The sequence below is a fragment of the Embiotoca jacksoni genome, unplaced genomic scaffold, assembly GCF_022577435.1.
Source record: "Embiotoca jacksoni isolate LCO1_2020_lvr unplaced genomic scaffold, fEmbJac1.0.p SCAF_20, whole genome shotgun sequence".
Lineage (NCBI taxonomy): Eukaryota > Metazoa > Chordata > Actinopteri > Embiotocidae > Embiotoca > Embiotoca jacksoni.
In genome coordinates, this window is record NW_027185341.1 from 2129745 (window position 1) to 2147630 (window position 17886).

Consider the following 17886-nt stretch of genomic DNA (forward strand, 5'->3'; position numbering starts at 1 on the left):
TGGCCCTTCATTAATATACCTTCTCTGTGTTTTAAAGCTCAGGGAACTGAAAGGAATGGGTCTGGTTGTTTTTTTTGTCCTGCAAATGCAAACCTGAAAGGCGGTCACACCAGAAGCACTTTATATGCCAATGCAGTCATCTTTCACAAATCTGTTGCTGCCTTTTTTGAATGACACATGCACACACACACACACACACACACACACACACACACACACACACACACACACACACACGCACACACACACACACACACACACACACACGCACGCACGCACACGCGCACACTCACACACAGTAGGTATCGAGCTTCCCATCTGAGTGTGGGGTGGGGGTTCTCCTTCTTGTGTCAGATCTTTGAAGTTCAGCCAGTGTTTTGGGAATTACAGTTGTTTACCATCTTACTCAGATCAATATCAGTTTCCTCTCTGTATGTTGAGTACAGCTGAAGGGATGTTTGTAGCGTAGCTTAGCACAAACACTGCCAGCAATGGGAAACTGCTAGCCTGGTGCTTAAAAGTGGGAAAACAATTGTTATGGCACTGCTTGTGGTGGTTAGAGGAGAGGGGGCTGGGGGTGGGGGGGGTAAACTGATAGTTTAGTTTAAACTGATCACGTGCAAGTACACAGATTCAAATTAGCCGAACTGTCACTGTATCAATATTTTTTCGCTTTGTGTAATATTAATTAATAATGTCTTTGTCCCTGTGTTTTCTCTTTTGTTCCACTCTCTTTTTCCAATGGTCTGTTCCAGCCTGTAAATGTAATGGTCATGCCAATGTGTGCCAGGTGTTATCTGGCAAGTGTTTCTGCACCACCAAGGGGATCAAAGGAGACCAGTGCCAGCTGTGAGTACACCGGCCACATGCTCACACAAACACAAAAGAAGAAGCACTGGACAGTCTTCTCATTTAAAAAAATGGCCTCATGATTTAAATCCTGACCTCATATGTTGCCTCTGTGACACAACAAACTCATAAGTGGTTTATCTTTTTACGAACACCTGGCCGGGTTGAAACACTGCCGCTTTTCAGTACAGTCAATTTTTAGTAGCCGTTGACTCTAATATCCTGCTAATGACTTAAATATAGTCCTCTCCCCTTTACTAATTATCATTTCAGTATCTGTTTCCCTCAAATGTGAGGTATGCTTACAATCGTCCAACAGAAATCCACTGACTTATGGTAATGTCAGTCCAAAGTGAGGCCCTGGGCAGCTTGTCACCGGGTCAGTAATCACTTGGGACTGAGCCTGATGAAATGCTTGAGGCTATTTTAAGTTAGACCCATTTTGACAAGTGAGACAGCTACATTTAGGAAGGTTTTGTGTGCTGGATATGATGTGTTGCTGAGAAAAAAAAAACCTGTTCTGTGATTCCAATATACCCACGATACGTCTTTATGGACACATACAGTCTCAGTCCCAGCACTGAGCTAAAAGCTGAACCTGGAGATTTTAAAGATGAATACAGATTTGTGAACGTTTTGAGTAGAACAAGTCAACCTCTTGCTTTTGAATGAATATAATCAGACAAAAATATTGTTATTAAGGCATCACCGCAAATTACCGTACATCATAATGAACGGTAGGTTAGTAATCCAGAGGAGCTCAGAAAGAGACAGAAATTGTATAAACACATTAAATAGAAGTTAACGTGATTTGATTTTGAGTAATGACCTAGTCTGACTGACAGTAACCTCTTTGTTTTAATCATATAAATGGGATTCATCATCGTATGATTAATTCACTGCAGTGATTCATGATTCTCATGACTCCGTTATGAGCATTGATTTCTGAACACTGAAAAGCAAGCCAGTTTTTTCTCATGTGGAAGCTCGGATGCTGATGATTCGTTAGTGTAAAAGCAGAGAACTGTCAGTTAGCGGCCAGAAGCACCACCCCCAGGACGATTTCTGCTGACGCGGTGGATTCCACCAGAGGAGGTCCAACTCCTCTTAGCTGTCTGCTTTCCCAGTTGTAAGCAGAACGGACACAGATTTTTTTTAATACCACTAATGCAGTTATTGGGAGGTCAGCGGACATACGTGCACACCCACAAACAAAGCAGTGACTTTTAACTCTCTCAAAGTCACATATTCATTCTTCCTGTATTTAAGACTTTATCTTATTCAGTGACACGTTTCATAATCACACATTTCACACCATATTTTAATTAAGTTGAATCCTCCTGACAAAACATCATTTAAAATCGAGTTAGAGTTTAGTTAATTCACACTGAAGAAATCACTGAACACAGTGTCAAGACTTTAGTTAGCAAAAGTAAATTATAGTAATTATGACACCCTTGAAGTCACCCAGCAGAGTTTCTTGTAAACATCCAGTCATACTCGCCAAAACCACTGTGTCCGTTAGGAATAACAAAAGTGTGGAATGTATTTCCATGCTGATCAAATAATTGAAAACTTAGTTTAAAAATATTTTAAGTTTACAGCCTCACTTACTAGCTCCATCCTTGGCTTTTTCGGTTTATAGATGAATTTGTTGACGACCAACACCCCAAAATAAGTCCATAATTTATCAGATATCAGAGCTCAAAGTGAGGTATGTTTAGGGGTGTTCCTGGTTAGACTGACATGCCTGAGGTGAAATCAGGTTGCCAGTAGAGTTGGGTAGGAAGTGTCTTCAAATATGGTCACTTTTGGCTCCAAAAACCTCCCAAAATGACGACTGCTGAAATGCCAAACTCAAGGTTTCAAAGCAGCAGTTCACAAACCAATGTGTGACATCATGGTGGGTTTCTGCTTGATTACAACCACAGCCACACTTGTAAAAACAATATTGTATAGGGCTAAGAAAGGTCAAAACTCCCAACAAATCCACAGTGTTTTTCCTGCATGTAATGAATACGTGGCTTAATTTTTCTGAGTAAAAGACGACATCAATGTGATGGGAGCAAAAGGGGAGGGGAAGGGAAGGAAGGGTGGCATGAGGAGAGTGAGACCTCCCCAAAAACCCTCACTGCTCTCTGTCGTCTTTGAGAATAAATAAATGACAATTTGCACAATTGACTAAATGTCACATTGATCTCTGCTACCAGATGGACTGCAGAGCTACACTGGGACAGCAGGTGGCTAACACGTGATACAAACGACAAATTTTCCACCCTGCAGAATCGAGCCATTTAGTGAAGATGAGCCCGTGCAGCTGCGGAGCCAGCTTTGGGCAGGTTCCTGCAACCGTTTGCTGATTATCAGCCTCCAATTTAGCCAGCAACATAAGCCTCTAGAATATGTTGTTAACTCAGTCCCATTTAGAGACCGTGATTAGATTAGTGTTTGGAGTGTGGCGTTTTTTAATCTCAAAATCAAAATGCATTTTCACATTCAAACATCAAGTGTAACCTAATTACCAACCTTTCGGGGTGTGGTGTTTGCTGTTCCCCCTTTTTGTAACGTAATATCTGGTTCTCATTACATGTAATCAGTGTCTCCCCGAGCACAGTCGGCCACTCACTCGAGCCATCCCCAGCAGTAACCCTTAAACAAAGACCTCTACCCAAGGGTACTCCGTCTTTTCAGCAGTGTGCACAAAAGTACACACATGCACACTTTCACACATGCGTGCACCAAAGCCACCGATGCCATTAGGACCGCCAAATAATAGGTTCACTAATGAAGTGAAGGGTGCATCGGTGCAGAATAGGATTGTTTTTCAAAAACAATTGATGAGGTCTACGCTGCGTTACAGTGATGAGTCAAACAAGAGGGAGTGAGGGGAAATATTTCTCATTATAGTGCTCATTTGTGATGCAGACATTATTCAGGAGACGTCTCATGCTGGGGTTAACGGAGGGGTAGAGTGTGTACATGTGGCTGCTCCAGCCGACATAAGTGTGAAAGACATTGTGTAGGTTCGTAGCACATTCCCCCTGTTTGTGCGTGTGTGCATTTCGACTGTTAAATCACGGAGTGTGCGCAGACAGAGGTCCAAGCTGAGTGTAGATCAAATTAAGATACAGTTGCAGGGGGATTGCCTGAAGTTCCCATGTGTGCACAGATGCACGCAGGTGTAGATTAAATTAAGATACAGTGGAGAGCAGCTGCATTATACCGATGAGCACGTGGGTACGTGTGTGTGTTTTCTCCGTCTGCAAATGCCAGGCAGCTTGAAATGCCCCGGGAGAGATGTTCTGTGAGGTTCAAACGCCTGTGGCGGCTTTTGTCCTCTGTCCTTTGTACCGTGGTAAAAGAGCACTCTAGCCTGTCCTTGCTTGTTTAGCATTAACCCTGAGAGCGGCAGAGCTGGCTCCTCCCCAGCTAAGTGTCCTGCCTCCATTAGATAAGTCAGGGCACTCATCCTTTGTTCTTCCGATTTTGCTCGTTAGATGTAGAGTTAAAATCCGTCTTGATCAGGTCAGTTGGTATCGTTACTCAGCTGTTGTTGAATATACTAACTGGGGGGGGGGGGGGTCAACTGTTGGTGACCTAATGTGACATATACATAAGCATTAAAGCTGTTCGGTAATTAATGAAACCTACCCTCAGATTATAGTTTCACATTTTTTTTGTACGCTTTCCCACAGTCTGACGGTATTTCACTCTGATGATATTTAAGGTGTTGAAAGACATCTACCGTGTCACACCTCCACTCTCATCCGACTGACCTTTTTCTTTGCGTAGTAACTTCAGAGGTGATACCGTCTGTGTCACGAATCCAAAATCTGGCAAAACAACCGATGCCGAATTATTTTTAGAAGCAGAGGCATTCAGTGCGACCTCACCAACAGCCACCTCCTCCTTGGAGGCATCCGTGTCTCTCACTCGGCGCCCCCCTCCCTCATCTGTCGTCCCCCTCCACCCCCCCCTTTCCCTCGCCGTCCACTCCGACTCCTCGACGTCGTCTCCTGATAGTCACATTCTAACAGGTTTAATTGGTTGTGTGTGAGATTAAAACAACTGTGAAACGCAATTAACGTGATAATAGATATCTAATAATTGAATATCTAATAGATATCAATATCTAATAGATATTAAATTGCTGAGACATTTTTCAACCGTTTCTGATAGTTCCAGTTCACATGAGATTTTACTCGACCTGTTTACCACGTAAATAACGGAAGAGTGATGACGGTGTAGATTGAGAGACAGAGTGGAGAGATGCATTAAATGGGAGATGCAGCGCTTTGCAGTCCAATGAACATTGCCATATGTTCCCCCTCATTACAGGCCGTTGGAATCAGCCATGAGCTTGATAAAACACACTCATGCACACACACACACACACACACACACACACACACACACACACACACACACACACACACACACACACACACACACACACACACACGCACAACAGTTGATGGCACTCTGTAGATGTTTAACAAATTATTTTGCTTGGCAGAACTTCATTTAAAAGTCAGACTATTTTGGCTGATGTGTGAAAACTGTGTGCACTGTTAAACTCTAGTGGTTGGAGTAAACTCTATGACCTCAGAAGACCGTGAGAAACTCATCTACATTTTTTTTTTTATTTAACAAATGCACGGGAGAAATCCCTGAAACGCTGTTACTTTTGAAATGCTTCAACCCAACTCTGCAGGAAACTTACTCGGGGTTTCCACAAGGCACAGGTCGATCACGTTGTGTGTGTGCGACACTGTTTTCTTTCCCTCCTCTTCATGGCTTCGTACCCTACCAGGAACATTTGAGAAGTGAAACGTTTGTCTCTCCGATTTTGTTGACTTCCTGATTTTCCTTGAGTTGCATGATTTTAGCGAGTATGCTGCGTTGTTAAAAAAAAAAATTGTGGTTGTCTATTTGGTGTTTATTGTTGTTATTTCCTACTTTGTTGTGACATAGTCGAGAGACAAAGTAAATACAGGTGGCTTTGTTTAGTTGTTTAAAAAGCATGGATCCTCATAATTATTTCATATCTATATATATATATTTTTTATATATAGATTATATATATATAGATATAACTATATCTATATATATATATAAATATATATATAAAATATATATAGATATATATCTGTATATAGATTTATAGATATATACACAGAGTGTTTTATTTTGAAAAATGACCGGGTTCTCTGCTGTTTCTGTTTCCGACTTCCTGCCCAGCTGACAAACTCTGCGCAGTTTGACACGGCTTCCATCACAAATGGACGAGGCCTGTATCTTCAGTGGAGCGAAGCGGACAACCGCTTCTGAAAAGCATTTGATGAATCACAAGAATTGTTAGAATGCCAGCGATCAGCTCCAGTGGCCATGTGGCATCAAGCCTTTAAAGACTTATTCCAGCACTACCTTAAAAATTCTGGCTATTGCAGTTCGGGTTAACTTTGTAGTCACCACTTCTGTTCCAGAAAATTTAGGAAACAAGAACTTGTGTAATACAGCATCCAATATATTAAAGTAAACAGTGCCAGCCTACTGCAGCTCTCCAAATAAACACGATTTTTGCATGGATCATTTCTAATGCTTGTCTCTGAGTTTAAAGCTGCTGTTTAATGAGGGGAGATTAAAAGAAATCACAGGATGATTATTTGGTAATCAAAGGTAAACAAGTCGTGTGCTGTGAGCTCTGTGAATATTCTCACCCTCTTGTCTGATTTTAAAATCTGAATCTTAAAACCTTGTGTTAATAAACATGAATGTTAAACTAAGTTCAACTTGCCCTGGGCTTCGTTTGGCTTGTTTTGAACTTTGCATTTCCTTCTCACTTGCATGTGTATCTCCGAAACTTGATCGTTTACTGTTTTCATTCATTCATTCCTTTGAAAGGATTGACCTCGATTGGTCGTTATTCTTGATTTGGCTTCAGTTTAGGTTTTTCTATCTGAAATAATCAAGTCAGAATTCGTTTACATAAATTGTGTTGTTTGCTCCGAGGACTGACAGGGATTAAACTCGGTACATTACTTTTAAATGCCACGCGCTGTGCTCTGTGATCAGATGAGACGGGAAGTTTGTTGCATGTCACTGTGGCGCTTTGATAAACAAAAGTAAAAAAAAAAAAAAAAAAAAAAAAAAATCTAATTAACTTTTACAAACTATCAGATTATTTCCTCTGTCAGAAGTAAAGTGACTTGATGAGGCGCCAACAGCAGGAGCTAATGCGCTGGCACTTGGCGTACACTGCTCCTGATAAGAGACATTCTTGCTCTCAATCTGTTTGCACTCTTCTTCATCTTGTTCTCCCCCCTCTCTGTTTGCCTCACTGCAGATGTGACTCAGAAAACCGTTACCTTGGCAATCCACTCAGAGGAACCTGTTACTGTGAGTAATTCTCTACTGGACAGCTACTTGCTGGCGAGACAGCTCATATGCACTCACTCGCTCACACACACACACACACACACAAACAAACACACCTAATTATTCTTGGCTATTCTCTCTGCTTTTCTCTCCCTCCCTCCCTCCCTCTCTCTCTCTCCCCCTCTCTCTCTCTCTCTCTCTCTCTCTCTCTCTCTCTCCCTCTCTCTCCCTCTTCCTCTCTTTCTACTCTTCCGCCCAGGGCAGATGGAGCATTTTAGCACTTTGGCACCAGGGGCGCTTGTTCGGTGACAGAATGACTTGTTGTGAAAATGTCAAGTGCATCAGAGGGAGTGAGTGATTGAGCTAATCAAGGAGACGGAGGAGTAAAAACTCTCCACTTGTCGACTCACTCAATCACGCACATACTCATTTATTCATTTAGAAAGTTGACTAAATGATAGTTTAGCTTGTAAAGGAAAAGCTGTCACAGTGCGTGAGGCAAAAAGCTACCTTATGAAGAAAAAAAAAACGACACCCAGTGCCACGTGGTAGCACATCTGTGCCTCTCTTCCTGTGTGTGCTGTGCATGCCGGTGTTTGTGCTTTGTGTGTTTGTTTACATGATGTGGTGTCCTTCACGGTGCTGCACTACTTAGTGATTTGTTATTTGCCTTTCAGCACTCTGCTACTGACAACAGAGCCCTTGCCAGGGTTTTGTCCCTTTTTGAAATGCCATAGCCTGACTCAATGAAGGGAAGACAGGAAACTGAAAGCCTGAAGCTCGTTTTAACCTCTGGACACCACTGGAACTTCTTGAACTTTGTTACACAGCATTGTAAACACGACACACTTCACTCTGTACAAACTGAGCACAGTTTAGCACTCGCGGTGACATTATCCAACTACTTCACAGTGTGTATTTGTGAGTTGTCAGTGTAATGAGTAATTTTACTTCTATTATCTCCCAGATTGTTTGTGTGGTCATTGCCATTTGACGTGTGTACATCACCACTCCTCCTATCAAGCAGAAAACTGTCAAAACTCATAAAGTTTTATTTTGAGCCTGAAAACTGACACACAAGATACGATCAAAAAGTTTTGAGACTGCGTCAATAAACGACCAATAACCATACCTGCTGTAGAGCTGAACACCATCCCCTTCAAAGTAGTCCCCTGATGCAGCGATACACTGCTCCCAGCGCTCCTGCAATGCTTGGAAGGCTCCCAAGAAGTCCTGTTCTGTGAGGATGTCGAGCATCATTTGCAATGAAGTCCAACCCTGCAGCCCCACAAAGCAGATCTTCAGAAAGTTTTAAACCGGAGCCAAAGAAGTGTGTTGTAAAACTTGTACATTCAATTTGACCTCAGTAACAAATCATTTGAATTCACAAGTCAGACTCAGGGTGATCAATTTTGTCATTTCCAGCCCTAAAAAAGTCTCTTGAAAATTCAATAATATACTGCTCTAGTGCTCATAAACAAAAAAATAAACTTTTATGGTACAAATGTTATTGAACATACAGTCTAGCATGTGCATCTACTTTTTATGTATTAATGCTTCATACTTATTAACAATTTGACTTATCTATGTAGTCCAGATAACTGTATTATCTCAAGTAAACAATTTGCTAAAATTTAGCAATAGTTGTGAATTCATTCGGGTCAATTATTAATATCTAAATACTTCATTAATCAGTGTTGAGGAATGCTGTGAGGGTCAGATAATTCTACTTGATGGGAAAATTGCCCACCCTGATTGCAGTGATTGGGTTTTCTTCATATACTGAGGCTCTCTCTGGTAATGTAAGACACAGTTGACAACTCCGATTGTGTCCATTCTTCAGGAAGTCGCTACGTCTTTATTATGCACACAATGTAGGAATAGATTTGAGTCATTTTCTTTCTTGTCTGATTTTTCTAAACAGACAACCTCCTGATCGACTACCAGTTCACCTTCAGTCTCATCCAAGAAGATGATAATCACTACACTGCCATAAACTTCATGGCTTCACCTGAGCAGGTAACTTCTTCAAGAAGAGGCAACAGACACCTTAAATCACTTACACTTCTCGAGGTGACATTAGTGCAGCACTCACGTTTAGGTTTAATGATAATGATCACTGCTTCATTTTGATCATTAGAAAGTTACACTCAGAATATCAAACGACCTCCAATAATGGTTGAATTTTATAATCTATTTCCATTATCACTGCTTTTGTAACACTACTTTACTATAATGTATCTTTTGTGCAGTAGTCTGAGTTTATCTTATATTTATAACTACAGCTAATGTTGTTGTTCATTTATGTTCCTTTAAAGGCAAACAAGAACTTGGACATGTCCATTAACGCGTCCAACAACTTCAACCTCAACATCACGTGGTCGGTGGGATCAACAGGTACTTTGCTGTTTCAGTTATTTTGTTGTAGAAATGTCACGCTTTATTTTTGGTTTTCTATTAGACAAGAGGCACATTGATGAGGGACAAACTGTGAGCTCCTGCTCATGTTATCTGTATATTGATTCCAGCAATGTTAGTGTGAATTGAATAATCAGTCCATTTAAAAGCAAACTAAATAGATGGATTATCTGTCAACTGTTTATAAATTCATCTGCCAGTCAATGAAAATGTCTTATTCTACTCCAATGAAACAATTTAATAAATGTTAGCAAGGATTTAAGGTCAAAAGTTATCAGAATTGTAAAATTGTGTCAAGGGAGAGGTCATATATGAATGTTATAAACATTTACCCAAAGAAAGACGTGCTTATTGCACCTACTGTACATCCACAATACTCAATGAAATAATGAAATATGCCATTCAAATAGAACTAAATCACATTAGTATAAAGCCCTGTTCAGTCAATCCCATTCATGTTTTTTAAAGGACAATAATGTCCCCTCTCTTGTTAGTGTGTCCTGTGTCACTGTTGAGTGGCTATTATAGGTCCTCTCAGGAAAGACACCCAAGGACACTGCAGTCCATTGCCAATGTTTATCTCCTGCCCTCCCCTCCTCTCAAGTCGTCTGCCACTTTCTCTGTCCGCACAAACACTGACATTTTCCAGCCACTAAAACACGTTAACCTCCCGCACTCCTCGCCGCCATCTTAACCTTTTCGGAGCACTGTCATTAATATTTGAAGTTGGGTCCCCCTTTTTTTTTTTTTTTGCCCTGCAAAGATATTGTGTCTCAGAAGGAATGGGAGCCTCTTCACAATCGCCGAGAGCATGAAGCGCCTTTAGGTGGGGAGGGAGGGGGTGAGGTGGAGGAGGGTAGGGGAGGAAGGGGGGGGGGGGTGATTTCAATTAAGATAAACGTGCTCACGTAGCCACACTCAAGCTGTCATTTTCACTGCTTTTGTTTCAGAGCTGTGGGTCGGAATGACAATGTTGAGGAGCCACTGACATGAGGAAGAATAAGAAATTACTTTAGATAGATGGAAAATAGACTTTTTGTTCCAAAAATACATACGTTTTGATTTCATGATGGATATTAAGAATTAAAAATGAACACATAGAAACACTTGAAAATTTCCACTTCAGTTTTGACCATATTGACTTTCATTGTAAGAAAATGATATCTTTCTGTCTTGAAATCGTCTTCTAAAATATGAGAAACATTGTGCTTGTGAACAAACTACCAGTTTGTGGCCGTTGTAATATTCTCGCAGTGATAATTAAACCCTGCTCTGAGCATAAATACACCCAAACAATTATTTATATTTAATGATGGTTGATCTGAGCAGACGTTTGATGCCCTCATGCTGTATGCATCTGCCCCAAAGACATTAAATCTGAAATTCTACGTCTCATAAATACGCATGCACTAGATGATGGTGATATGAATTCAAGTGATGCAATTGTGCTAACGTGACTCAGTCCTGACCTTTGGTTATCAGCATCCCAGTCTCTCTTTCAAACTGTGCTTTTCTCCCACATCCATTTTTATTTAACAATAAAATACGGTTGGAATGTGTAATTATAAAATAGTTCAACCAAAAAGAAGTTTGATGGAGATAAGACATCATAATAATCACTCATGAGAGCTTCCTGTTTTTGCAAATGGCGTGATAAATCCATTAATGCATTCATTATAATATGGTGCAGCCGGTCCATCTCTGTATGTACCTGTGCTTTCTGAGCACCAAAGGGCAGTGTGCTGACTCTGAACTGTTTACCCCCAACAGCTGGAACCATCTCCGGAGAGGAGGTGCCCATTGTGTCCAAGACAAACATCAAGGAATACAGAGACAGTTTCTCCTGCGAGAAGTTCACCTTCAGAAGCAACCCTAACATTACTTTCTATGTCTATGTCAGTAACTTCTCATGGCCCATCAAGATCCAGGTAAGCAGTGTGCTCGTGACCTTGGACTGACTCATTAGTGGCAGAAAACACAGTGAAATGATCCTCTGCTATGTCTTATGTAGTCTTTGTTTTCAAATTGCCCACACTATACACAACATGTGAAATAATCCCATTTATGAAAAAGAAGTCCCGGTCCAATTTACATAAGGAGAGGAGGAGCAGCCATCTTTGCAGATGCAGCGCTCCATTGTTGCTAGGGGTGATTTCAAGTGCACTTCATTATAATTACAGATTTAATGAGTAACAGTTAGTGCCCATAGGTGCACAGCTGTTTTTAAGCAGGTAGAAGAGAAGCGCACCGTTTAACGTTTCTGCCCCTCTCTCGCTGAATGGATGAGATAGAGGCTTTGATTGGTGGACCGGGTGAAAACAACAAACAACAAAAATGTAGTCACTTTGCTTTTAGTGTTTTGGTGTTTGCAGGAAAACAACAATGACGGTGTTGTCATAAAAACTCAAAGTTTAATCTTGAAGGCAATAAATTAAATGAGGCTGGAGGCCAGTGTAGCACTAATGTGACTGACTGCGACAAAAGAACAGACTGAGTGACGAGCAGTGATTCATTGTCAAGAAAACAGTGAAGTTAAGGCAGAACACCAGGCCAATACACGGAGGCAGTGCTGCTTGAGCTGTGATTTTTTTTTTCTTTTTACAAACAAACATGTTGCAATTCCTCGTACAAAATACAATACATGTCCTACAAATTCATTTATTCTCCAAATTGTAGCTTTTTAGTTTAAAAAAAAATAAATAAAAAAGTCCCCATCTGAGTTAGATCAAATCTAAAATAATATTTATACTAAGTTTGAGATACCCACTTCTTTTGGTACACTCTTTACTTAGGACCCAGGTTGGACTACCTTTTGACTTCAGAACTGCTTTGATTCTTCGTGGCATAGATTCAACAAGCAGCTGGAAACATTCCTCAGAGATTTAGATCCATATTGGCATGATAGCATCACACAGTTGCTGCAGGTTGGTAGGCAGCACCCTCGTAAATCAAATCTCCTGTTTGACCGTATTCCAAAGGAGATCTATTGGTTTGAGATCCGGTGACCGTGGAGTCCATTTGACCGCAATGAACTCAGTCGTGTTCAAGAAACCAGTCTGAGATGATATGAGCTTTGTGATATGGGGTCTTAAGGTGCTGAACGTAACGTGCAATACTCAGGCAGGTTGTCCCAGGTTGTGTATATATGATGCTCAGTTGGTACTAAAGGGCACAAAGTGGCAAGAAACAATTCCCCACACCATTACACCACCACCATCATCAGTCGGAATTGTTGTTTCAAAGCAGCATGCTTTTATGATGTTTTTGCCAAATTCTGACCCTTCAGCTAAATTTTACAGCAGATATCAAGACGTGCAACATTTTTTTTTTTTTTACAATCTTCCATTGTCAAATTTTGGTGAGTCTGTACCTATTGAAGCTAAAGTTTTCTGTTCTTAGATGGCAGGAGTGGCACGAGGTTGCCTTTTTATCTGCTTCAACCAGTCTAGCCATTCTTCTCTGCTATCAACAAAGCATTTTCACCCAGAGAAAGACAACAATTTATTGATTTTTTTTTTTTTGACCGTTGTCTGTAAACCCTTAGAGATGGGTGTCTGTGAAAATCCCAGTAGATCAGTATTTTCAGAAACACTCAAACCAGCCTGTCTCACACCAACAACTATGCCACGTTCAACATCCCGTTTGAACTTCAGCACATCATTTTTACTATGTCTGTACACCTAAATGCACAAAGTTTATCATACAAACCCAAAGAATTAGAACCTGACTCCTCAGCAACAATCTCACTTGTATGTTTAAGCAAAAAGCAAAAGCTCTTACTCAGAAATGTAATACAATGAGATAACAATTATCATTCCTAATAATAGCACGCAATACCCATTTTGCTAGTTAATCCACTCTCAAATATTGATTTTTATATCCCTTCCCACCATTTCACATGGTAGATGACTGGGCCACCTCAGGGTAATAATATCTTTGGGGTCAGTGCATCTGTGGAGGTGGCCCGATAATAGTTTTCTATTAGATTTCCTGGCCAACAGTCACTTATTTATTATGGGCTGGCCTGAGCTGTTAAAGCAAATAGGTTCTGTAACAGGATAAGGTCTCTGTTTCCTTGCCTGCCTTTATGATGCAGGGCTGAGAGTGTAGACGATGAGATAAGGCAGAATTTGAGAATGCACTTATGAGCTTCAGTATTTAGGGTCCAAGCAGATAAAATAAGCATTTAAATGCGCATTCAAATAGTGAAGAGTAGTCGTAAGGGGAGGTTTTCTTTGTCACATTGTCACGTGTCAATTGCTATCCCAGGGGCAGCTCTGAGCAATAAAAGTCCAATTGTAATAGAAGAATGTTCTCAAACCATGCAGTTGATTGGCAGAGATGGATGAATTGAAATTAATTTGACCCTCCTCCCCCGTATTTCTTTGACCCCACATCATGTGAAAAGCAGGTTTGTAAGCTAATATTGAACTGTCCCATTTATATAAAAAGTCAGCAGAACATCTTTGCAAAATGTGCTTTAGAGTTGCATTAGCCATGTCAGTGAGCATCTCATTTCAGATCAGTGGTTCTTATTTCCTAATTAATAAGGTTGAAAAAGTCAAAGGTGGCAAAAGTTTGAGAAGATGACAAAGCTGTCAATAAAGAACATTAGTCCAGTGAAAACTGTTCTGCTACATACATTCCTCTCTTCTGACAAACATTCAGATGTTGGTAGCTTTTCAATTACAGATAATACAGGAATATAATTTAGGAATAGCTTCTTTGTATTCTTGTGTATTCGTACTAGAATAAATCAAAGCCTTCATTCTGTTTCAACAACCTGTTATTGCCTTAATTTTTTTTTTTTTTTTTTTTTTTTTTCTATTTTAAACCACCACATTAATTCAGTTTTATATTCAGCTTGCAAAGCAACAAATGCAACGTAAGTGGTCTGCATCTTAAAATAACAAATTTGTGCCCTATTATTCAATCTTATGTGTCGCCAACCAGAGGCTCCGTACTGCTGCAGATGACACTGTGTTTGTGTGTCGCCATACTCTCGGGGCAAAATGCCATCAGAGCACCCACAGGAGATAATGACTTGTCACTGAGATGTGGCCGTTCATATATGATTTAGCTGCCAGGACTGTGTGTAATCTCCCTTTTAATGAAGGTGAACCATATTTCTGACCCATTATCCACTGGCTTTAAGACATGACGATGCAAATCAGCTATAATATAAGGGACACACTGTGTTATTCATCTCAGCAGCAGATGGGATGTTTTGTTAAGCTGCGATCCCACTGAAACGAGAAGTGTTCAGTTGTATCTGCATTTAGAATTATTTTTGTATGATTTTTTTTTTAACTGGATATCTACAGTAAGAAATAATTTTAAAATGGCTAAATCAGCTAATTTTTAAATCTCCGGTTCCAGGTTAATGTGTAGATTAACTTGATCACAATAGAATACTGCAAGTCCATCTAGTTGATCAAATAAATTCAGTGTTGTTCCACGACATTCAGTTTTTCACAGACAGCTTTTTTAGCGGGGCATCCAGAGAGTCTTGTCAGTGGCCTTTTAGCAGGTCAGCTTTGATCTTCATGTTGACTCGACCTGTCGACACGTCATCACATTACCCCCAATGTCACATATCAACTGGGAGAGCTCAGTCACAATTCAGTGGATGGGCCAGGCTGTGTTTTGACCCTTGAAAAGAAATTATTGGAAACATTTGTTGATTTTATTTTATTTTGAAATTTAGGCTGATTGGCAGAACGCTTTTGTTTACAATTTTACAGTTCCGTTAGTACACTTACATGTAGAATAATTACATGTTAGTACACTAACTGGCCTCACATCAAGCATGGCTGTTTTGCACTTACCGAAAATGATTTTTCTTAAAATGCCCCATATTTCGCTCATATAATAAACATACTGTTAGCTTCTATCTGACAACAGTGTACTTAGTGAATCTCTTTTGTGGACGTGTATAACTACATTGTACAGTGTGGCGTTCTTATTGTCTTCTTTTCTTCCCCTAGATTGCCTTCTCCCAACACAACAGCATCATGGACCTCGTCCAGTTCTTTGTGACATTTTTCAGGTAAGTGTGTCAAGATATTTATCCAACATTCTGTAAAGATACACATTCAGTCTTTTGTTTTAGCTGTTCTAAGTGTTCATGGTCAAAACATTTTTTTTGCTCTCCACTCTTGGGCTCATTGAGTTACTTGAGCCCGTTGGGCTGGTTCTGTTAACCAAGAACATGTAAACGCTTCTTGTGTCTTCAGGGAGTGATTTTCCTTTTTAAAGTGGTAAATGAACTGCCAGTAGCAATTTAAATAGGTGCATATTTCTCTCCAAGAGCCATCTGAAGAGAAGGTGCTGGCGATCAAGATATGAGGGCTCTTGATTTTTCATCCTGAGTGCTGCAATCGAGGTCTTTCATCACTGAAAATGTTTCAAATGAGTCAATGGGGCTGTCTCAAAAGGGCATCAAGGTCTGAATAAGTAAGGAGGATGCGAGTGTAATTGAAAAATTATGTGTTTGCATCTTTGAAAAGATTTCAAAGGAGTTCTCTCACAAAGCTTTGCTTGCTGTAATCGTACCTGTGTTATTCTGAGCATCTCTGATCGCTAACACAGTGCAGGCGGTAGGTTGGGTCTCCAGCTTGTGTGATTGGTGGGGACAAAAACCTTCATACCTGACACTGATAGTCACCGTCTTATAACCATGGTGCAGCTTCTCTCTGTGTGTGTGTGTGTGTGTGTGTGTGTGAGTGAGTGAGAGGGGCGGGGGGGGTTACTTCATTTTACTTCAAGGTGTGTTACCCAGAGTAGCTGATAAACTAACATATTATCTGTGTAGGTGTCATGGAGGGAATAGAAGACAATCTTTGCCCAAGGCACCTGCCCGTCATTCCCCAGTCCACAATAACTTTCCTGAAAAGCTGTCACACAATCGTTATTTTTTGCCGCCGACCGATCAAATTACAGTTGAGGAGTCAAATTCAGGAATTCTTGGAAGGAAAGGGGAGAAGGACAGGCCGTCTTTTATTTAAAAAGAAAATGTGTCTGACGGCCGCTTACATCATTTGCACACGAAAACGTTTTGGACAGGGTCAGGACACGGGCACAAAGCAACCACCGTTTTGGTCTTTTCTCTTGGAAATTGCTGCTTCAGTAGTGATTAAAAACACTATTTGATTTAAGCAAGAAGTCTTTTTTTTTTTATTTGAAAAAGTCTCCGACTGGTTTGTGCTTTCTAAATGCAAAGGAAAGTAGTCTTAGCTTTACATAGTACGGCACACAGCTTTTCCTTTGTGACTGCCTAAATAAGTCCATCAATTTCCATTAATATGCATTGGATTTTTGGTATTTTCTCCATTTGCCAGGCAGGTTATATTAATTCTGTTGAGCCTTTGTTTGCATCCTTGTTGTCCAGTTCTCACTGACCCATAAACTCAGGAAAAAGTGAAATGCCTTGATGCATTAACAAGCATTTGTGTGTGTGTGTGTGTGTGTGTGTGTGTGTGTGTGTGTGTGTGTGTGTGTGTGTGTGTGAGATTTGAGGAGGGATGAACCTGCAGGAAACATAATCAGCCTGATGACAAAATGTCAAATCACCCCACAGGGTTTCTAGACCTCCTTGTATGAGAGATAGCGGGTGAAGAAATGACAGCATGACTTTTGTCCCACTGTTGTTTTTCTATTCTAAGTTTATTCAAATATCGGTTCACCTTTTTCACTGCAAGCCTTTCAGACACCTGGTATATTTCCCCTTTTCGACATTGCTTCTTCCATGTCAATAACAATATTTACCCGCACAGTTCTTCTTAAACTGTAAACTAGTTAGTGTCTGATTGGTTTATGTATTCTAATAAGATAGCTTTGTAATACAGGCTTTTTAAGATACATGCATGCATGAAATTTTTATTTCACCCATTTCAATAATGAAAAGGTCAAATAGACTGTCTCGTCAAGGTCACTGGACAAGGTCCAACCTGGACGCCCCTCAGACGTCAGTGCCGAACGTTGAGAGGACGTTGGAAAAAAAGACGTCTCTTCAACGTCCACAACGACTTTGAACAAAGACACCCTCACGTCCGTCCTTATCCGCCCATCCTATTCTTGTATACAAAATAACACAGGAATGCCTCGAGACAATTTCTTCAAACATTCACATGCACAAACATTCATTTTGACTCAAGGATGAACTGATAACATTTTAGTGGTCTAAGGTGCAGGACAATGTGAGTTTTCATCCATTTCCCACTGGGAATGCAATATAGCAGG

At 40.5% G+C, this 17886-nt stretch overlaps 1 protein-coding gene across 2 annotated transcripts in view; it reads left to right on the forward strand.

The window, feature by feature from the left end:
• Positions 1–17886, forward strand: part of atrnl1b (attractin-like 1b) — a 64679-nt gene that overhangs the window by 23701 nt on the left and 23092 nt on the right. For both annotated transcript variants that reach the window (XM_069155560.1, XM_069155561.1), the window contains exons 20-25: positions 756–849; positions 7196–7248; positions 9152–9246; positions 9546–9624; positions 11416–11573; positions 15633–15694. In XM_069155560.1, the coding sequence (XP_069011661.1) occupies positions 756–849; positions 7196–7248; positions 9152–9246; positions 9546–9624; positions 11416–11573; positions 15633–15694 (541 nt within the window). The remainder of the gene's footprint in view (positions 1–755; positions 850–7195; positions 7249–9151; positions 9247–9545; positions 9625–11415; positions 11574–15632; positions 15695–17886) is intronic.